The 23,054-nt window shown below is 31.7% G+C and overlaps 3 protein-coding genes across 3 annotated transcripts in view; 1 reads left to right on the top strand and 2 right to left on the bottom strand.

Annotated features, from left to right (window-relative positions):
- Positions 1-141: 141 nt before the first annotated feature.
- LOC131840831 (uncharacterized) lies at positions 142-1,712 on the bottom strand. Its single transcript, XM_059189026.1, has one exon. It carries the CDS (start codon positions 1,609-1,611, stop codon positions 142-144), a length of 1,470 nt encoding a protein of 489 aa, XP_059045009.1. The 5' UTR covers positions 1,612-1,712.
- Positions 1,713-3,710: 1,998 nt separating this feature from the next.
- On the bottom strand, positions 3,711-14,924 carry LOC131840830 (uncharacterized). The gene is made up of 8 exons (XM_059189025.1): positions 14,603-14,924; positions 13,918-14,104; positions 13,267-13,431; positions 5,999-6,772; positions 5,665-5,911; positions 5,331-5,519; positions 4,120-4,777; positions 3,711-3,777 (listed from the first exon to the last, which is right to left on the bottom strand). Exons 1-8 carry the CDS (start codon positions 14,713-14,715, stop codon positions 3,711-3,713), a joined length of 2,400 nt encoding a protein of 799 aa, XP_059045008.1. The 5' UTR covers positions 14,716-14,924.
- Positions 14,925-16,013: 1,089 nt separating this feature from the next.
- The window catches only part of LOC131840655 (programmed cell death protein 4), a 30,157-nt gene continuing 23,116 nt past the window's right edge, over positions 16,014-23,054 (top strand). Inside the window, exon 1 of the mRNA XM_059188830.1 lies at positions 16,014-16,440. Coding sequence (XP_059044813.1) covers positions 16,191-16,440 — 250 coding nt within the window. The 5' untranslated portion in view covers positions 16,014-16,190. The remainder of the gene's footprint in view (positions 16,441-23,054) is intronic.

The raw sequence follows: 23,054 nt of genomic DNA, 5'->3' as shown, positions 1-23,054 counted from the left end.
CTTTTACCTCCAATCCCAAATATTAACTTAGATTTTATAACAGGATTGCAGAAAAAATACATATTGATAATTTTTAAATATTTATTTGTACATATTATTTCTTCAAATATATGGAAGTAAAGTTTCTTAAAATATTGAACTTTACATGTCAACTGCTAAACATTCAAATTTACAAACATTGATAATAATTTTATAATTTGTATCCAAATCTATTATATTATATGGTTCATAAATCTTTAATATCATATTTTCAGATATACTAAGATCATTAACATAATTATTATTTATTAACACTAAAAAACTGTTATTTTCAACATTTCTAACATCCAACAAATAACATCCATATTTAAATTGCACATTCCAAATTTGAAATACAATATGTTCTCCTTTTGGTATAACAAAGTTGGAATTTGTGGCCAGGAATCTTTCATGGTGCCATAGAGAAATGTTTGCATTATGTTTTTTTAATAATCCATTTAAACGGTAGGCCAAACCATCCTTTTTATATTTGATCTTTTTTGAAGTTTTGTTGTCGGGCATACAGTTTTCTTCCTTTGCAGTTTCTGAACTGTTCTTAGTCACATTAACCTGTGTTATAGAGCTTACAATTTCAATGTCTTCACTACTTTTAGAACTGTTTTTCGGTGTTAATGCATCACTGATGGAATGCTGTGATGCATTTTCTGAACTAAAATATCCATCAAAGTAAGTTTTAACTTTTTTCACCAAATTCAAGTCTAGATTCTCAGCTTTTAGCATTTCAATACTGTTATCAAGACTGCCAGAGACAATAGATTTTTTTTCTACAACACTTTCTTCTATATTGGTTTTATTAGGTAACTTTTCACTATGTATAGTCTTCACATTTTTTTTATTCAAGTTGTCCTGATCATTATATTTATGTTCATCTTCTTGTTCATTATAACACACTACAGATTGATCTTCTTCACTACTAACTTGATTTCTTTTACTATATTTATTTATATTTTTTCTGTAATTTTCCTCGGAAACCTTGTGATTAATATTCTTAAAACTTAGACCTTTATGTACATTACAAGTTATATTTTCAGTACTAATAATATTTAGAGCTTTATTCGTAATATAATTTGATTTATCAACAGATTTACTTATGTTTTCATTATTATTAAACAATTTCTTCCTTATTTTTGGTGAATATTTAGGTGATGCACATTTTAACATTAAAATAGGACTTTTTGGTGTATATTTCAAATTATTTCGACTGATTATCGGTGAAGTAGTGTATTTAAATGACTTATGACAATTCTTAGACGTTAGAATCGGTGATGTTGCTATATTTTCATTACAATTGCCGTATTCTATTTCTGAATCGAACAATTTATTTTCTGTATTTAAAACATCCGCAGAGTCAGTTTGACCTTCTGTATATTTAATGTCTAAGTTAGATATGTTTTTAGATACTGTTTTCTTACGTTTTCTTTTCACAGCTTTGTGTGACGAGTTCAATATTCTCTCTTCTCTTACATTCTCATATTCACTAGAATCACTCGACCAACTGATTTCTTCCGAGTTTGATTGTGAGCACAGTAAACGGAATTTTTCGTTGAACGAGGTGTCCTTCTGTTTTTGCATGATTAATGAGATGTAAGAATAAAATAACTATAATTACTTAATTTGATTTTGTTAATAAAAAAAACATCGTGAGCCAAAACAAATACGAATACATGTGAACTTGTGAGCAAAGAATATACTACTCAAGAGAAGAATGACGTCTCCGTATTAAAAAATTGCAACCACGACCTTACGCACTTATACTACTAGCGCCGTACCGGATTAGCACTGAATACTTTTTGAAGAAAAGCGAAATAGCGGGATATTTGAAAATTATCGTGGCGGGATATTTAAAAATTATTGTAAATAATTGGCCCCCTTGGCGGGAAATTCAAAGTTTATTTTTAAATCCCGCCATTATTGACTGCCGACTCAAAGACGGATCCGGTGGTCTGCGATGGTTGATAAACGTGGTAAGCGCGGAATGTAAAATATTATAGCTCGGTGAAATATATTTATCAACATTCTGCCGTCACTACGTTTACCATCCATCAGAGTCCTCCCGCCGGTGGGGTTAGATTTGTAGCAAACCACAATTAAAATTAGCAAAAATTAAAAAAAAAGAGTAAATACATGAGAAATGACACATTTATTTAGATAAATATTAATAGTTCATTAAAATGATTATGCATGCTAAAAGCTTTCAATTCTATATCATTCTATTTTATACAGTAAAATAACACTGGAATAAATTTTAGTACTTTTTGAAGTAACAGACAAAATGAATGAAATGAATTTGAATTTGAAAGAATAATATGTTCTACAACAGGCCGTTACAGGACATATCATTTTTAATTTTGACGTTTATAACAAAATGCAATCTTTCATTTTTTTATGATACTTTAAAGTTGCATATAAACAAATTAAAAATATTTATTTAATTTAATTTGAATGTAGCAAGATGTAGTTATTTTAATTTTTGCCAGTGCCTCAATCAGTTAACTTAGCATGCAAATTTATTATATATAGTTTTAATGTTGTGTAAAACAGAATTTTTTAATGTTAGTGTCAATAGAATAGAAAATCCTTTATTCAAATAAACTTACATTGAAGTACTTTTAAATAGATACCACATTTTTTTTTCAATCTACCGCTCATTCGGTAAGCTGTCTCAACACAAGAAGAATGAACAAGGAAATTGCGTGTTGCTCTTTTAAATAATTTTGTTGTAACATTACATTTTTAAGTTGATGTGTGAATACAAACAACCAAATAGCACTAATTCAATACTCAAATAGAGAAAATGTTAAATATACAACCAACTGGTTTAGAACTAAATAAGCCTAAATCAGTCGTAGTGATTAGGGCAGACCAACTACAAGAAGCATTCGCTCATGAGTATAATGGACGGACGAACATTGGTTTAACATTTATTTTTTGCTAGTTACCAACTTATTATAAAATAAATTATAATATTATGTCTAATATAAATAATTTATCTGATCAATTTTACAGTTAATCTCTAATGAGTAGAAACATTTAGCAGTGAGATATTTAAGTAATTTTTAAAAACAGACCTCAGTGATTTATTATTCAATTTATTATAAATATTTATACAGTATAAATAACTGTTACTGTCATAAGCTATATTCATATCTTTTGTAACACAAGATGGTTAATAAGAAATTATAAAATTATTTTTATATTTACAAAAAAGGAAAGCGAGGAATGTGGTGTGCACAATGATTATATAATGGGTACATATGGTTGAACACATTCCGCCATATGTGAAGACACGCATATTTTATATTAATAATTATATTAATTATACTTCTGTAAATAGTTACATAATTCCAGATAGCACATTACAGTATACAGTTAAAAAGTAAAAGTTATTATGATAAAAGTTAAAAATGATTATATATTATTGTTTATATATCAATATTATTCTTATTTTAATGTCATTATGCTAATATATCAAATTCGTAATTCATTTTACCATTCATACCTTCAAACTCTTTTTTTATTGTATAATATTTCAAAATATTTCAAGACATTTCACGAATCAAGGCATTTTGTTCTTTGAAATGTTCTTTATAAATGAGTGAGACCTCATTTCATTTACATCTTTAAAAATTAAAACGAATGAGTTCACTTACTTAAAACATTAAATACAATTCTCATTTATTTTGTAAAATCTTCATCTTTCTTTCTAACGCTCTCTTTTTCTCATCTTCATCCATTTCTCTATTTTTAATTATAATGTACCTTTTAACACATATATAAAATATACTGTTTTGAATGTGCCGTTTATTACTTTCAAAATGATTTACACAAGTATTTAAAAAACTAAAATCAACAGAACCCAAAGATGTCATTATATTTGTTCGTATTTGTGGAGTGTGTGCATTGTTTTTCAAATAATTATTAATTACTATGGCACACTTTTCTACACATACTACCACATTTTTATTTATATAATTTAATGACGTGTTTGAAGTTTCATATTCCTTAAAGCTGGTAAATATGTGAATTGCTTCAATATTTTTTGTCACATAAATATTTAGGCAATCTTTACATTCATTGTGCCTCAGTTTCTTAAATATAAAGCCGCATATATATGCACAAGCTTGACCTTCAGGGGTAGCTTGGTCCATTGCTTCCACTGTATTAGCTAATAATGTTTCTACATTATCAGCTGATACAGTATGTTCAGTATATGTTTGTTGCTCCTGTTCCAAGTTCGATGTTAAAAATGGGAGCAAATTATTTGCTAAAGTAGCACTGTCATCTTCGCAATTTGTATTTTGTCCAGAGTGCCGTAAATTTGTAATTATAGCCGTTTTAATACCTGTCACAAATTGGGAAATTGTCGGATTCGTATTTGACCCACAATGATATCGGATGCATCCAAAACAATTTTCTAAAGGGTCTTGATTCAGGCGACGCGTGGACAAGCTCTTGACTTTTTGGACCTGCAAATTATTCCACAACCTTTCTATGGCATTTAAAGTCTGTATCCATCCGTCTTGAGAAGGAGGAGTTGTCCTGCTACTTAGATATTTCATTGATGATATAAATTTTCGCATATCTTTATAAAGGGCTAAGTGAGGACTCCGCATTGTTAAGTTGCAAGAATATTTTTTTCCTCTACGCAGGTCAGGACTGTCCGCATTAATTGAATCAAATAAATCATCCATTTTTTTAACAAATGTTGCAGTCGCATGGGCTTCGTTTGGAAGTTCATCTGCAAAAAAATACTTTTAAAAGTGATACTGATTTCACAGTAATTTTTTTATAACAATAAAACTTATCGTTTTACTGTGAAATCAGAGGTTGAAGTAAGGTTGAAGACAGACTGGCGTACAAAGTGATTAAAATGGTATAAAAACTTTTATGTAAATAGGTACTTATGTACTTCGTCTGTCTCGAAAAACCAACCATTTATTTTTATTTTATTGTGTTGTAACCACTAATTTGCAGTTTTCAGGTATTATTTTTACTCATCAGACAATTGATTAGTGTTATTTTACAGTATAATTTATAATGGCCACAGTCTTTAAATATAATTGATGAGGGTGCTAAAACATAGTGCATACGTGAAACTCTCTCGGAAATTAAATTGTATTGTAAATTAAACTTTATTTTCCACAATCATCCTCATATCTGGGCCGTTGTACGTGTACTCTCAGATACTATTAAACTACATTTAAAAATTCATTTTATAGCACAATCGTTTTATGTTCATTTGTCACTCAAATTATAAAAGATAATAATTAAAAATAACCAAATTCACTTACTAGACGCAATTTTTGCTAATATACCGGCAGCAACAGAGTGACTAAAAACTTGTGCTGCAAGTTTCACTCTCATCTGTTGTTTTATATTAGGATGTATATGATGGTCAGTCAATACAGGAGCATAAACAAAATTTGCGTTATTTTTGTCTTGATTATAAAATTGTTCAATGTGACTCCATTTGACTATGCCTAAAAACAAAAAGAAAATTAATCAAAGTCTAACACCTAAAATTATTTACTAAATATTTGTCATATTTAAAATTCTATACCTACACTGTTATTTTATACAGGTTACACCTGTATTAAAAAAAACTGATACGTATATATTACTTACCTTTAATACTTGCATCTTGTGACTCTAAATCTGTTATACATTCAATATTATGCTTCATTAAGAGATTGCGAGTGCATTTTAATAAATGAGGTGGATCTAGCACTGTTACTATTTCCCTTTGATCATGTATGAAGTAGGGTTCTGCAGGTGAAGCACCAAGTGTTTTCAACACTTTCAAGTTAACGGTTGATAAGTCGCACACAGTTGCGACTATATTAATATTGAAATTGAAGCATTCCGTAAGTATCTGAAAGAATAAAACCAATAGTTTAGTAGTTGTGTTAGGTTATACATACATGTACGGTTATACTACATAAATAAATAAAAATATTACCTCTTTCAAAATTACTGTCATTCTATCTGCGGTTAATATGTTCGAAAAGTAAAATGCTATGGGCTGTTTACATTTTTTTCGAATTCCCGCAAGCATAAAAACGAGGGCTTTATTGGCAACTGTACCGTTTCTACCATGGTTGCCATGGTCTTGATAGCCTTGTATTATATCATTTTTCCTATCATAAAATAAGTGTTTTCTGATACTCATCTCATCAAACGATAGAATACAGATGTTTTCATGACTTGTTTGTTGTTCACAAACATTCTTTAACGATACAAATATATGTTTGTTTAGGCCTGGTTTTAATGGCACTTTATTCAATAATTTTTTCAAACAACTTTGGCCGGGTAAAGCAAACATACGTCTCAAAAGCCTGTAACAGGCTGGTGATTTTTTGTATATAGCTAACGCCATTATCTTTTGTTCTGTTGTGTAACGTCGTCCTTTTGGTCGTTTTGGACAATTTTTTAATTGACTTTGTAATAAAGTTAAAAAAGAATTTGATATATTTAAATTACAAAATTTTTGCACATTTTCATCTTCTGATATTTTTTTTATTATATTTATTTTCTTGCTTTTCAACTGTTTTCTTAATCTTATAATTTCCTTAAATTTCCTCTTACATATTTTATATAATTTGTTTTCTCTAGATGTTAATTCTGTACTTTTTCTGACTTGAATTTCGCCTAAAATTCCAGGCTTCCTTTGAATATTTGATGTTGATGGTTTGTTTGAAGCATTATCTGAAGTACTTTTGGATGTAGATGTAGTCTGAAATGGTACCATACATTTTTTCTATAATACTCAACATAACTGCTGAACTTGCCTCTGGTGTCTTTAATACATATATAATTTAAATAATAGTTTGGAAGTAAAACAAGGGGAAGTATAAATTATATTTCGGCAGATAAATTCAACACAATTATCAAAATTTATTATGCAACAATATCTGTACTATCAACAAATGAAATAAATAATTAGCCTCAACACTACAATTTCAAAGTCAGAGACATTATCAACAACCAATATTGTGCTGTCCCTGCATCCTATAACCATCAATTGAAATTATTTAATTAATTAATTAATGGATCAGGCATCCATTCAAGTATATATTTAATATCTAAATAAGTTCAGTGTAGCCATGTCACAATGATTATATAATGGGTACATATGGTTGAACACATTCCGCCATATGTGAAGACACGCATATTTTATATTAATAATTATATTAATTATACTTCTGTAAATAGTTACATAATTCCAGATAGCACATTACAGTATACAGTTAAAAAGTAAAAGTTATTATGATAAAAGTTAAAAATGATTATATATTATTGTTTATATATCAATATTATTCTTATTTTAATGTCATTATGCTAATATATCAAATTCGTAATTCATTTTACCATTCATACCTTCAAACTCTTTTTTTATTGTATAATATTTCAAAATATTTCAAGACATTTCACGAATCAAGGCATTTTGTTCTTTGAAATGTTCTTTATAAATGAGTGAGACCTCATTTCATTTACATCTTTAAAAATTAAAACGAATGAGTTCACTTACTTAAAACATTAAATACAATTCTCATTTATTTTGTAAAATCTTCATCTTTCTTTCTAACGCTCTCTTTTTCTCATCTTCATCCATTTCTCTATTTTTAATTATAATGTACCTTTTAACACATATATAAAATATACTGTTTTGAATGTGCCGTTTATTACTTTCAAAATGATTTACACAAGTATTTAAAAAACTAAAATCAACAGAACCCAAAGATGTCATTATATTTGTTCGTATTTGTGGAGTGTGTGCATTGTTTTTCAAATAATTATTAATTACTATGGCACACTTTTCTACACATACTACCACATTTTTATTTATATAATTTAATGACGTGTTTGAAGTTTCATATTCCTTAAAGCTGGTAAATATGTGAATTGCTTCAATATTTTTTGTCACATAAATATTTAGGCAATCTTTACATTCATTGTGCCTCAGTTTCTTAAATATAAAGCCGCATATATATGCACAAGCTTGACCTTCAGGGGTAGCTTGGTCCATTGCTTCCACTGTATTAGCTAATAATGTCTCTGGTGTCTTTAATACATATATAATTTAAATAATAGTTTGGAAGTAAAACAAGGGGAAGTATAAATTATATTTCGGCAGATAAATTCAACACAATTATCAAAATTTATTATGCAACAATATCTGTACTATCAACAAATGAAATAAATAATTAGCCTCAACACTACAATTTCAAAGTCAGAGACATTATCAACAACCAATATTGTGCTGTCCCTGCATCCTATAACCATCAATTGAAATTATTTAATTAATTAATTAATGGATCAGGCATCCATTCAAGTATATATTTAATATCTAAATAAGTTCAGTGTAGCCATGTCAGGTGTTACACTCACTACATTAATAGATAATAAACCACATATAAAAAATATTACTTAAAAATAACGGTAAAAATTATAAATCAATACACATATTTATGATTCCAATATTGTGTTATTATTTTCACTTTATGACAGACCCTCTATACTGATAGTGGTAAAGACATCAGATCCTAATGATTTACTACTGGCAGGTACCTACACCTGTGGAGACATCGAAAGTTTTGCAAGTAAAACTAAGTACCTATTAATAAAATGGACACAGACCAGTTTTTCGTGGATTTCAGTTTTAAAGATATTATTTTCCTATTATTAAATTTATATTGTGGAATTCTTATTGGGATAATACATTGCAAATGACATAAGGCATGCTATGTACAGTAATTTATAATAGGTAAAATCTATTTTTATCAAATCAGATTTGATATAAAAAAATAATGAAATGGATCTATCCATTTAGGAGCTATGAAGCAGATATATTAAACTTTATAATAACTCTTTTTTCGTCAGAGTTAAACAGTAGGCATGTATTATCTGAATAATAAAATACATTCTGTAGATTTGAGAGCCGTATTTGTAGAGTGCCTGCTAAAGATTATGTAGGTAAATCATAGAAAATAATTATATCTACCTTGTTAATACCCAATACCCAATCAAGTTGATATGAATATAGTATTGAATTATTAATTAAAACTAGATTTACCCATTATTAGGCTTTAATAAACTAAAAATTGTACACGACTATTTGACAGATAAAATGTAACTAAAATCTTCTTCTTATATTTAATGGCTTCACGACATTCACCCGTGCCTTAGAAATCTGTTTGATAATCTTGGAACCGATTAGGTGGGCGACGTAGCCTGGTGGAACGACGTGAAGATATATTTGCCTCAGCAGGGGATGGAAGTGCAGGAAATTGATCTGTAAGAGATTGATTAGTAGGAGATTCTTCTGCGGGAGGTTGGTCTGTTAGAAATTGGTCAGCAGTAGATTGATCAGCATTAAATGATTCAGTTTCTGCGTTCGGGTTCTGTTCTCTTACAGGTTCATTTAACAAAGGAGGATTAGCTGGAGCCAAGTACCTATTTGAAATTGTAGTTTCTCGACCATTCTGCAAACGCACTTGAGAATAATGTGGGTTTACATTAAGTACCTCTACTTCTTCTACAAACGGATCGTACTTACTCTTCCTCACAAGATTTTTCATGAACACTGTACTTCCTTCCGTTAGCCATGTTGGCATTGATTGGCCATTGGATGACCTTCGTGGATGAGAAAACATTCTCTCGTGGGGTGTGCACCCAGTACTGGTGCATAATAATGAACGAATGCAATGTAATGTCTGAGTAATAACTGACTCCCAAGCACTTATAGGTAGCTTAAGAGACATAAGTGATAGTTGAATAGTTTTCCAAATAATCCCATTATAACGCTCTGTTTGGCCATTTCCTTGAGGATTATAAGGTGATGAATAACTTGTAGCTACTCCTAAGCTACATAAAAATTCCTTTAATTCTGATGAGACAAAGGATGTTCCTCGATCAGAATGCACAAAGGTGGGTACTCCAAAGATTGCAAATAATTGAGTTAATTTTCTTTTAACGGTTTCAGCTGTTAAATCTGGACATGGAAAGGCAAATGGGAAACGAGAATATTCGTCTACTACAGTTAGAATATACTTATTTTGAGTTCTACTTGGAAGAGGCCCCTTAAAGCCCATTGAAATTCGCTCAAATGGTGTAGTAGCCTTTATTAAAGTCCCAGAAGATTTTATGAATCTAGGTTTAATTTCAGCACATACGGGACATAATGTATTTATGCGTTTGATTTCTTCAACAGAAAAGGGCAAATTTTTAGTTCTTACCCAATGTACCATCCGTGTAATACCCGGGTGACAAAGACTGTTATGTAAATCCATTAATGAATTTCTCGATGTCGAAGCTATGACAGTATTTGCTCGTGACAATGCGTCGGCCACGACATTTTCTCTTCCCGGTCGATATATGATGTCAAAGTTGTAACTACTTAATTCAAGACGCCAACGCTGTATCTTCTCATTTTTGATCTTTGATGTATGTTGCTGGTTAAACATGAATGATATAGAACGTTGATCTGTAATCAGTTTGAATGTTCGTCCTATTAGTAATTGTCTCCATTTTCTCAAACTTTCTACAATTGCCGAGGCCTCCTTTTCAATAGCAGGGTGACCCCTTTCGGTAGCAGAAAGTGTTCTTGAAAAGAAAGCTACTGGCCGACCTTCTTGAGATAACGTAGCTGCAATAGCGTAATCTGAAGCGTCAGTTTCTACAGTCATTTGTATGCCGCTTTCAATAGCAGCTACTGTAGATTTAGCTATCTCTATTTTAAGATCTTCAAATGCTTTTATAGCGTCCTCCGTAAGCGGAAATGTATTATGATTGACAAATGGTTGTATTTTGTATGAGAATTTAGGAATCCATTTAGCATAGTGCGCAAACATACCTAGTGCTCGTCGCAAAGAAACAGAATCAGTAGGAATTGGTAGTTCTAGGAGAGGGCGTAAACGTTCCGGATCAGGTTTAATCACTCCGTTACATATGTTGTATCCCAGAAGATTTATAGTAGTCTTTGAAAATTCACTTTTTGTCACGTTTAATGTAAGATTATATTTTGTAGAAATTTCTTCAAATTTTTTAAGTTTTTCATCGTGATCAGTCTGATTTATCCCACAAATCGTGATATCATCGAGATAAGCATAAACTCCTTCTAATTGCTCTGATTTTATGATATTATTAATTGCACGTTGAAATGCGGCCACTCCATTGGTGACACCAAACGGAATTCGTCGAAACTGATATAAATTTCCTCCTGCTTCGAAGGCAGTATATGATTTTTCGCTTTCCAATATAGGTACTTGATGATACGCGCTTTTAAGGTCTATTTTACTGAATATTTTATGTTTAGATACCTTAGCTATAACATCTTCAATAGAAGGGAGTGGATATGCATCTAATAAAGTAAATCTATTTATTGTTTGTGAATAATCTATAACCATACGTTTTTTATGGTGTTCACTACTAGTAACAAGGACTTGTGCTCGCCATGGAGACTGACTAGGTTCAATTATTTTATCTTTTAATAACTTTTGTATCTCTTCATCTATAAATTTTTGATCCATCTCTGACTGTTTCCTAGATCGAATCGCAATAGGTTTCTCGAAAGGTAGTAAATTACTGAATAAGCTAACAGGTTTTATTTTGGCTTCTATAAGAGTACATAATTGAAGCGAGGCTTTAAAACCACCAAATTGCATTTCTAATGATTTATGTTCACTTAACATATCATGACCGAGAATAACATCAGAACATAATCCTTCCATCACCATAAGATTGACTTCCACCTTTTGTTTTTGTATTTCTATAGTTAATGCACATCTGCTTTTTACATGTGATATAAGGTTTGACTTGGCCATTGTTATCTTTTGGTGATATGGTGTTTCAATTAAATCATAGTGGTTAACCAGTCGTTTGTCAATAAAACTAGCTGTACTGCCTGTATCTATTAGTGCTCTAGCCATAATTTTGTTATTGATAATAATAGGAACAGTCGCTTTACTTAAATCTGCAGCAGATAGTATGCAGGAGAGTGTTTCGATTGACTGATTTTCGTTGGAGGTAGCTGCGTTGCGTTGAGATTTATTTCGACAGACTTTAGCAAAATGACCCCTCTTACCACATGAAAGACACGTTGAACTGGCTGCTGGACAGAATCTTCGTGGATGTCTTTTTTCTCCACAAAAGTAACAAGACTCAAACGTATTTTTATAATTTGGTGTTGCAGCAACGGTGACATCAGTATTCTTATTGTCAGCAGACATAGAATCCTTTAAAACTGGAATATTAGAACAGTTATTTGTATTATTTATTACAGGATTAGTGTCACGTAGATAATTCTGATTATGAATTTCTGCTAACTCCAGTGATTGAGCTTGCTGGAAGGCCGCATCTAGGGTTAAAGTACTATTTTCTAACAGTCTGACGTATTACAGGTGACACCAGTCCGCCTATGAAAGCGTCTCTTATGTATTCACTTTCATTCTGTTCTGCTGTAACTTTATGGAAGTTACATTCTTTCGACAATAGTTTAAGAGCTTGTATATATTGATGAACTGATTCACCGGATTGCTGATATCGCTTCATAAGACGATGTCTTGAATAGATTTCGTTTACAGGTTTTGTAAATAATTGATTTAATTTAAGAATCGCTGTAGTGTAGTTGTTACATTCTTTGATATGTGTATAAAGAATCGGCGATAAGTAATTGACGAGTACTTGGTATTGCTGCTCTGGAGTAATAGGATTATCCTTAGTATTTATAGCACTAATAAAATTCTCAAAAGTTTGTTTCCAATGTATCCATAGCGGAGATTGATCAATATTTGCTGACGGATCTGCATCGAATCTTTCGGGTCTTAGATACTTATCCATTATAGATTATAAGTAATTTTTAGTTTATTAAATTGATATGAATATAGTATTGAATTATTAATTAAAACTAGATTTACCCATTATTAGGCTTTAATAAACTAAAAATTGTACACGACTATTTGACAGATAAAATGTAACTAAAATCTTCTTCTTATATTTAATGGCTTCACGACACAAGTTTATATTACAGATACATATCAATTAGCATACTTTATTACTAAGCACCCATTAGTAATCTAAACTGATTCAGATATAGCTGTTAAATAAAATAGCCCAAACAATAATATAGTTCATGTTAGAAAGGAACTATTTTCTTGTATGGAATGCTGTATATGTATGTAAGGTTATCTTATCTGTGATACTACTATTGTATTTTGTATTAATATTTACCTGTTTATGGTATGTAGATTTAGAAGTACTTGGAACATTCACAAAACTTTGCTGCATTGAGGTTGATTCATTTATAGAAGGTGTATGTAAAGTATTTTCAATTACTGACAGAGGGACGGCAGACCTTGGATTATCTGTTGTAGTAGCAGCAGGTTGACTCATATTCTGAAAATTATAGAATATTTCCATCAAAAACAAATTTTACTCAGAATTGGTTGTGGATTGATTGTTAGAAGCGGGTTCGATTACTCACATGTTCCAAACATTTGTACTCATGAATATGGTTGTTTGTATCGGTCTGTGTGTTTTCTATGTACACCATGTATGTATTTACATTTAAAAAAATATAAGTATTTATATCAGTTGTTTAGTACCCATAACACAAGCTCTGCTTACCGTGGGACTAGATGGTGCTTTGTTAATTGTCCAGGATAATTTATTTATTTACATTATATTTTAGGAGACTCATCAGAGTAGATAAACATAATAAACTATTTATTTTTTCATTAACACTTAAAAAATTACATAGAATGAACAACAAGTATAGTATTGTATATGCTTGTTGTGTTGTTTACTCTTTCATATGAACTTAACATTAGTAGCATCCTCAAGAAAGTGACCACTTCCAATATGAAAAGAATGTTATTGTACCTGATTTTCTATATCAGTAATATCAGGAACAGCAAATTTGTTAAGTTTTTGCCGTTGATTGTCATAAAATTGAGACGAATGAAAGTGTCTTCCGCACAAAACTTTGTTTTTATTATAGAGAGTCTTTAAGAACTCCAAAGAGCCCCAGTCTTCATTTGGCCAGCAATATTTAGCCCAAGCACGAGCTCTGCAAATAGAACAAATATTTATTATAATTATGTGTATACCGCTATTACAAAGCAAGCAGTATTAGGTATAAGAATACTATAATGTAAGTGCACCAGATTAATGTATGTATGTGCCTATTGTAAATATATAGGCACATAATGTTGCTATGCATATATTTAATTTTTTTTTATATTTGCACTGCCAACAATTGTCTCTCCATATCTGTGGTTGACTGGTAGAAAACACAGCATAGTATTAAGTTCACCAAATATACTTTTATCTTCTGTACTGTGTGCATTAAAGTTATTACATATCAAACTATGGTGTTAAATAGGCATGCAATTTGATAATAATACACCTAAGTCATGGAGGAGCAAGTCATGTTATCATAGATAATCTGTACAACTGATCAACTTATCCACTCTGTTCTATTTATGGAGAATTAATAATTTACAGGTATTCTATGTATCATGTTGCCATAGACCTGAGTGGTAATAAAACATATTTTGTAACTCACTTTGTAATATTTGCAGCTCCAGGATTTGGAAACCTATGGTAGGTCACAGTTACGTCTTCAGCGCGTGTTCTATGACACTTTGCACACTTTCTATAATTATTCCTGTTACTCATTGTTTAAAAATAAACATAGTATATATCAAAGTAAATCAAATAATCTAAATTATCCTAAAAAAAGTTTTATAGTAATAGTTGAAACGTCTTGTCGTAGAACACTAAAACTAAAAACGTCCTTTCACTATTATATTAAAACACTCAAATTCTAAGAAATTGTGGTAGAGATATCAGTTATTAAATGTGGAGAAAATAAATACCACTCAATAGCAGTAATGGCGGTTAAATGCAGACCGGAACCGGAAATCAGAAATAAATAAAACTTTTTGTTATCATAAAGATGTTTCTTTTTTATTGAGTTGTTTTACGGCCCTGGAAACTTATAAAGAATTATTACGTATTATTGAAATTGCACACGATTTTTTTTCCTAAAAGTATATATATTAATATTATCGTAAATTTTAATTTTACAAGGGTTGCCAATAAAAAATATAATGTCTAAGTAGTATTAGAAAATATTTTATAACTCACTTTGTAGGATTCGGAAATCTATGGTATTTATAATATTTATTTCTGATAGTAATAATATCATAATACTAATAATATCAACTAAACTGCCCTTAAATTTGAAATCTTCTACATTAGTTATAATTACTCGTTGCTACAGCATGTTACTACGTAATATTTGGTTATCTATGGTACTATACTAAAAAAGAAATTTAATGAGTTTTTTGGCTAAAGGATAGTACACAAATATAGTAAATAAATACAAATCAATATAACAAAGGATGGAGGTTAAATGCCGACCGGAAATCAGATTTTTGTTTGTCATAAAGAACTGTTACTGTACCAATGTTACCATATTATGTATTGTTGTAATTACAGACTATTTTTATTTTCTAGAAGGGTATACATTAGCACACGCACACATGCTAATCTTTACATGTGTGCACAGTCAAAAGTTGGTCTATTAAGAGGACCGACCCTGCTTGTGAGAGTCAAATCAAAAGAACTCAAAAGTCAACTAAGACATTTATGGTAATGACTTTGACAGTAAGAAATTTATAAATTGTTTTTAGTGAAACGGAAACCCATTCTATTTCGCTAGTAATGTAAAAAAAAACGTCGGTGTTCTTGTAATAAAATTAATCAATTAAATTAGAATGTTTAGTTATAAAATTACTTCGATTAGTATGTTACTCATAGTGAAACTTTTCTTTAATATAATCGAGTTTTCATAGTAACTTTATCATCTAACTGTTGGCACCACTGAAAACCGATTGTATAGTAGTTGGTACGTGTTTAACTTGTTTCTTCATCCGCCATGTTATTTTGCTAACTTCGTGTCGGTGCGCTCTCAAAACAAATACGTGCGTCGTGCGGTCCATTGTTTATCAACCACATTTTGATTGATATTATTGACATATATCTTGTGAGAATCTAAATAGATTCTCATTTGAGCGTCTATTGCTGTTTTTAAGTGATTAGAGTCTTGTTTACATTGTTGTAACCGAGCCGGGCCCTCATTCGCCGCTATGGAAGTCGAACGTGTCGACTCAGAAAACGTGGCGGTGGACGAGGTCGCGAAGCCGGCAGGTAACGTAGGTGCCGGGGATGCAGCGACATCTCATAATGAACGTTTACGCCGTAAAAACAAGAAATATACGCGTACCAACAGTAAGGAGGCAGCTGGCGTTAGTGCGGTGACGCCTCTACCAAAATATCGGAGTTGGAAAAATAGCCGGAGACCACGCAATGGCCATGGAAGGGGGCTACCGAAAAAAGGTTGGTTCTTTCAATACATGTCTATTTTAGTTCTGGCTTGCTTTCTAATCTTCTTACAGAGGATTCTAGAAGCCATACAGAATGAATACAGCAACGGACGTGTGTTTAATTTACGTAACTTTTGTTTACTACGCACCGGGCGTCGTATTAATGTTACCTACATATTGTTATGGTATGTTTTCGATTACCTCACTTCAAGGTCACATCGACATGCGCAGTAAAAAAATGCCTACTTGGGATCTATAGTTTTCGGATATGGGTTTATATTTAGAGCTTGCTGTTGTATTCTCTTAATACAGGTCAACATTTTCTAGTTGAATGACATAAGTTACGTAATAACAACTTTCGACATCTATCCAAGGCTATTTTGGTCGCAAGCTTGTCTAATGAAATGTTTGTAAACAGTTATAATGTAAATAATAGACTGATATGACCTACATGTTACGAAACTGGGTTCGGCCGTATACTTATTAGAATTTCGACTGACTACTTAGAAAAAAAAATACAATATGAATCTCGTATTGTATGGTATAGATAGAAGCTTTATGTAATACCTGCAGACCTACAGATTTCCTTGACCTAGAAAAATCTATACCTACCTAATCTGTGGAATAAATAATTCAATTTCCCACTTAAAATACATTATTCATAGCATGTATTTTCACATGCATTATATTCGCGATATTTAGAATGTTAATTTTGGTAATAAATGTTAATTATGTTTTAGTCAATTTGCGCGGGCTTATACATATTATGCTTCTGTTGCTTTCCGCCATTTTGGCAGGTCAAGGTCATGTTTGTTATTGTACGTATAGAGCATTCAAATTATGTAATAGAAAACAAATATTTGACTCTGGAAATAAATATTGAATGTGAATGTGTAGGAATGATTAAATATGTTCTATTTGAATTGTTTTAACTAAATATTGAGTTGGGTAGCGTTTATATGTTGATTATCGTATTTTAATCCTTGTTAATGTATATTTATTTAAAAGAGTAACACAAGTTTTATGGTTTCATTTTTCTTGGGATGAGTCAGTGTTCCTAATGAGTGGTAGAATAAAAAAATATTACTATTCAAAAATACTTATATGAATAAAGATTATTTCTATTTCTTAATGCTTTATAATTTGCATAATTTTATAATGCATTATAAATCTTCTTGTGATGAGGTTGTTTTCACAATGAGTGATAGAATAAAAGAATACGAGTATTCAAAAATGCTTATATGGAGTTTATTTTAATAGACATTATTTCTGTTTCTTAAATATATTTTTATATTATCAACTAGCTTTTGCCCGCGGCCTCGCTAACTTATCCCCTTAGGGGTGGAATTTATCAAAATCCTTTCTCAGCCCGATCCATCCAGTGGTTTGGGCTGTGTGTTGATAGATCACTATGTCAGTCACTTGAGTTATATATATTTAGATGGTGTCAATATTGTATCCTGACATGGCAAAAAAATTCCATGGTGAGAAAGGCAAACCCTAATAAGATTTAAATATCTTTAATAAATAACAAAAAACATAGTACAGTACTTTAAAATTACATTTTAAATATTTCATCCCTGTGAAATTTATAGCCTATATGTTATTCTGATGTATAAGCTATATTACTGTAAAGTTTCATGAAAATCCATTCAGTAATTTCTGCATGAAAGAGTAACAAACATCTATACTCACAAACTTTCACATTTTCTAATATTATTAAGATTGTTCATATAAGTTGGTAATGTGGATTGATGATCCCATTGCTAGCAATATACCATGTCAGGGTGACCTCCATTCTGTCCCCCCGGAAACATAAAATCATGGTGAATTTGCCATGATGTATTAACTGACCTGGCTTTATGCTTATCATACTAAGGATCCCATTGCTAGAAATATAGAGTCAGTTTGATCTTCATGCAGTTCCCTCTGGAAATCATTGTTATATATTTCCAGTAGATTTACCATGATAAGCTACATGATCTGATGTTATTATCCTCTACTGGTGCCCCACCATTACAATTTTACTAATGTCTACCAATATGTGCTGTTTTCTTTAATAATATTTTTCTCCAATAGATACGTAGATATGTGTAACTATTTATATATACATAACTAACTGTACATTGATATTTTAACTTGAGGTATATGATAAAGGTGTTATCAGTACTTAATAGATAGTGCCTTCTGAATCTCGTGTTATCTAATGTAGGTAATCTATGAGTTTACCACCAAGGGGTTAGAATCAAAATAAACATTTAAATACAGCATATTTGCTTAATATTCAACAAAATTGACATTCCTTCAGGTCATATATTTATTTAAATCAGACTATATGAATCATATTATAAATACCTTAGAGACTAAAATACAATAAAAAAAAGATAGAAATACAAATCGTCTCTTTGGTCACGGTACTGACGAGGATAATCTGCCCTGCTGCCAGAAGTCCTTCATGAAGATGGGCAGCATGTTGGTGGGACCCGGGCCACAAATATTGTGACTCGACTCTTAGATTACTTTTGGTCCGGATATAGTCGGCAATGTCCTGTGTAATGTTATTTATGTAATGTGTATGCGTATATTGTCAAAATTAGAGTTGTGTCAATTTTAAAAGAAAGAAAAACACACATTGAAGACTCTATGTGAGAAATAACAAAATAAAAAACCGTCATTTTTTATTATTGTTAACTAGCTGTAATCTTAAGGTTGCGGCTGAGCTGTAGGCTACCAGTTGCGGCTGAGCTGTAGGCTACCAGTTGCGGCTGAGCTGTAGGCTACCAGTTGCGGCTGAGCTGTAGGCTACCAGTTGCGGCTGAGCTGTAGGCTACCAGTTGCGGCTGAGCTGTAGGCTACCAGTTGCGGCTGAGCTGTAGGCTACCAGTTGCGGCTGAGCTGTAGGCTACCAGTTGCGGCTGAGCTGTAGGCTACCAACGGGGTCACAGGTGGCGGATAGTGAATGGCCATCAGATATGGTGGTTAGCTGCGAATATGTGGAATAAGCAGTCCCCGACCAAACAGCGGCAGCGTTACCAGGACGTGGTGGGAGGTTCGCGGGGTGAATCTTTCTATAAAATACCACAAAGGTCTAAAGACGGCGTTGTGACATGGCGATTAAAGACCGCCATTAAATAGGTCTTCCCCTAGCGTTGGAAGTGGCGACGGGCAAAGGGCCGAAGAAATAATTTCAGGAAGGGCTTTTGACCAGATATCAACGGGCGAACTCCTTCGGCCGGTGAACCACGGTGTGGAAGGCAAATGGGGAAACCACCACACAAATTTCCCTAATAAATGGAGCACGAATGAAATGGAAAAAGAATATAGTAACGTTCTTGACAACGGGCTTCCACGATGTAATATGCCGTGGCGGTCCGAGTCCGGCAGGGGCAGAAGCAAGGCTGAACCGGTCGTCATCATGCGAAATCCTTGTCAAATAAGTACTTGGAATGTAAGGACGTTATTGAGTCCAGGAAAACTGGAAGAAGTAATAGAGGAAATGAATAGAATAGAGATAGACATACTGGGACTATGTGAGGTTAGATGGGAAGGTAGTGGAGATTACTGGAAGGAGAATAATAGAATAATATATACGGGAGGAGAAAAACAAGGTACAAATGGGACGGCCATAATCTTAAATAAAAAATGGGGCAAATTGGTGGAAAATACTATACATTATAGCGACAGAATAACAGCAGTTAAAATAAAGGCAGATTCGACTAATTTAATAATTATACAAGTTTATATGCCCACTAGTAGCTATCCGGATGAAGAAATCGAAGATATGTATAACCGCATTGATGAAATAATAGATACAGTTAATAAAAATGACAATTTAATAGTAATGGGTGATTTCAACGCAGTTGTCGGGAAAGAAGCTGTTGGAAATATAGTAGGTAAATTTGGTCATGGCGTCAAAAACTACAGAGGGGAAAGGTTAATACAATTTTGTAAGGAAAATGATATGTTTATTGGAAACACCTTTTTTAAACAGCCTAAAAGAAGATTATACACATGGAAGATGCCGGGAGATATTGGAAGATACCAAATAGATTTCATAATAGTTAAAAATTCTAAACGTAACCAAATAATCTCATGCAAAACACCCCCAGGAGCTGATGTTAATACTGATCATAACCTTTTAACGAGTACTCACAATTTTCTAGTCAAGAAAAGTAGAAGAAAAAATAGACCTAAGCAAATTGATCTCACTAAACTTAAGGTAGAAAGCAATAGTAAAGTGCAATATAGTAATAAGTTATTAGATAAAATAGAAATACATAAGGATATATTAAATAGAAAAGATATAAATATTGATGATAGGTGGAATACTATTAAAAATATTATTAAAACAACGGCAGAGGAAAGTATTCAATGTAAAAAAATTAGACCTAGGAAGAAGTGGCTTACTACTGAAATTATTAACCTTATGTTGGATAGAAGAAAAGTCAGAAACAAAAATGATGAGAATAGTATAAAACAATATAAAAGAATTACTAACAAAATTACTCTAAAATGTAGAGAAATAAAAGAAAAATACATAGAACAGACTTGTGATAAAATAGATGAGCATATGAAGAAGGGAAAAATGGGAGTGGCTTATAGTATAATTAGGGAATTAGACAGGACACCTAAACCAAAAAGTACAACAATCTTAGATGAAAAAGGTAGAATATTATTTAACAGTGTAGACATAGTAAATAGATGGAAAAACTATATAGAAAATCTTTACCATGGTCAAGGTTTATCTACAGAGGATATAGAAAATAAAGATACAATAGATAAAGATAAACTTGGACCACCTATATTAAGAGAAGAATTCGACCAGGCTTTAAATTGTATTCAAAATGGTAAAGCAGTTGGTAATGATGGTATTTCTATTGAAATGATTAAGTACATAACCAATAACCTAATAGTAGATAAAATATATGAATTAATTTATGAAATGTATGAAACGGGTAATATTCCAAAAGATTTTTCAGTAAGTAAGACAATAACACTCCCAAAAAAGGTAAATACATTAAAATGCGAAGAACATAGAACCCTCAGTTTATTGTCACATATTTCAAAAATACTTTTAAAAATTATTCAAAATAGAATCAGACCACATACAGAGAGTTTTCTAGGTCCTGATCAATATGGTTTTAGATAAAATAAAGGAACACGTGAAGCAATTTTGGCATTTCGGTTGATAATAGATAGAAGATTAGAACTTGGTATTGGAACGAGTGTTGCATTTATAGATTTGGAGAAGGCCTTCGATAATGTAAACTGGAAAAAAATGATGCAAATTTTGAAAGAAGCCGGTATAGATTACAAAGATAGAAGAATAATTTATCAACTTTATAAAAATCAAGAAACAATAATAGAGATAGGCGAGGAAAAGGAAAATGCAAAAATTAAGCAAGGGGTACGACAGGGTTGTCCACTCTCACCACTAATATTCAATATTTTTATAGAAGCTGCAATAAAAGAAATAGTCGAATTAAACAAAGGGGGGATTAAAATAAATGGTCAAAAGCTACATTTTATTAGGTTTGCTGATGATATAGCTGCATTAGCAGAAGACTACACACAACTACAAACACTTTTAGAAACTATGAATACCATTTTTAAATCATATGGGCTCAAAATAAATATAAAGAAAACTAAATCAATGAGAATAACAAAAGTCAAGACCCGTAATAAAAATAATCCAAGAAATAACAAAACACAGTTCGAGCAGGTAGACACATTCAAATATCTAGGCAGTTTAATCACCAGCGACTCCAGATGTACCACAGATATTATAACAAGAATAGCCATGGCAAAAAAAGCATTTAACAACAAAAAATACCTTTTACGCGCTAAAATATCAAAGACCTCACGGAAACGATTTATTAAAACCTATATCTGGAGTATAGCCTTGTATGCGTGTGAGACGTGGACATTAAATCAAAAGGAAAGAGACAAACTGGAGGCTTTTGAAATGTGGTGTTGGAGGAGGATGGAAAGAATTAGCTGGAAGGATAAAGTAAGAAACGAAGAAGTACTACACAGGGTAAAAGAAAAAAGACAAATATTGAACACCATAGAAAAGAGACGAGGAAAAATGTTAGGGCACTTGATACGGCACGATGATTTCATGAAAATTATTATTGAGGGGAAAATAGAAGGAAAGAGGGGGAGGGGAAGACCAAGGAATAGCTACATCAAACAAATTGAGGACAAAATGGGAGTCGTGTCGTATCAAGAATTAAAGAGCATGATGGAAGATAGCGGAAAGTGGCAAGAGCTCCACCGACAAGAGCGTAGCTCTTAAATTATGAATGAATGAGCTGTAATCACGACTTCCTCCGCGTGGAATTTAACAAAAAAGTTAATTAGAGAATTTTTCTAAAATAATAGTAGCCTAAGTTACTCCTTATAACACCAGCTGCCTGCCAAAAAAAGTCCCGTCAAAATCGGTCCAGTCATTTCAGAGCCCCATTAGCCCGGACAAAAATGTTATTTTGGTGTATGTACCGTATATATTCCTATGCATGTAGTAAAAAACGGTTATTTCAATATTACAAACGGACACTCCAATTTTATTTATATGTATAGATGTATAGATGACTATTATATGTATATGAGTAGTAGATATTGTTT

The sequence above is a fragment of the Achroia grisella genome, unplaced genomic scaffold, assembly GCF_030625045.1.
Source record: "Achroia grisella isolate CSIRO2021 unplaced genomic scaffold, CSIRO_AGI_Agris_v1 utg149, whole genome shotgun sequence".
In the NCBI taxonomy this organism is placed as follows: domain Eukaryota; kingdom Metazoa; phylum Arthropoda; class Insecta; order Lepidoptera; family Pyralidae; genus Achroia; species Achroia grisella.
Note: the sequence above shows the minus strand (reverse complement) of the source record. Positions and strands in the feature narration are given on the sequence as shown.

Coding starts and splice junctions, on each gene's coding strand:
- LOC131840830 (XM_059189025.1), bottom strand. CDS start 14,715: ATGAGTAACAGGAATAATTATAGAAAGTGTGCAAAGTGTCATAGAACA. Junction 13,432..13,917: donor TTACTGATATAGAAAATCAG/GTACAATAACAT, acceptor TATAATTTTCAG/AATATGAGTCAACCTGCTGC. Junction 4,778..5,330: donor ATTAGCAAAAATTGCGTCTA/GTAAGTGAATTT, acceptor ATTTTTTTGCAG/ATGAACTTCCAAACGAAGCC.
- LOC131840831 (XM_059189026.1), bottom strand. CDS start 1,611: ATGCAAAAACAGAAGGACACCTCGTTCAACGAAAAATTCCGTTTACTG.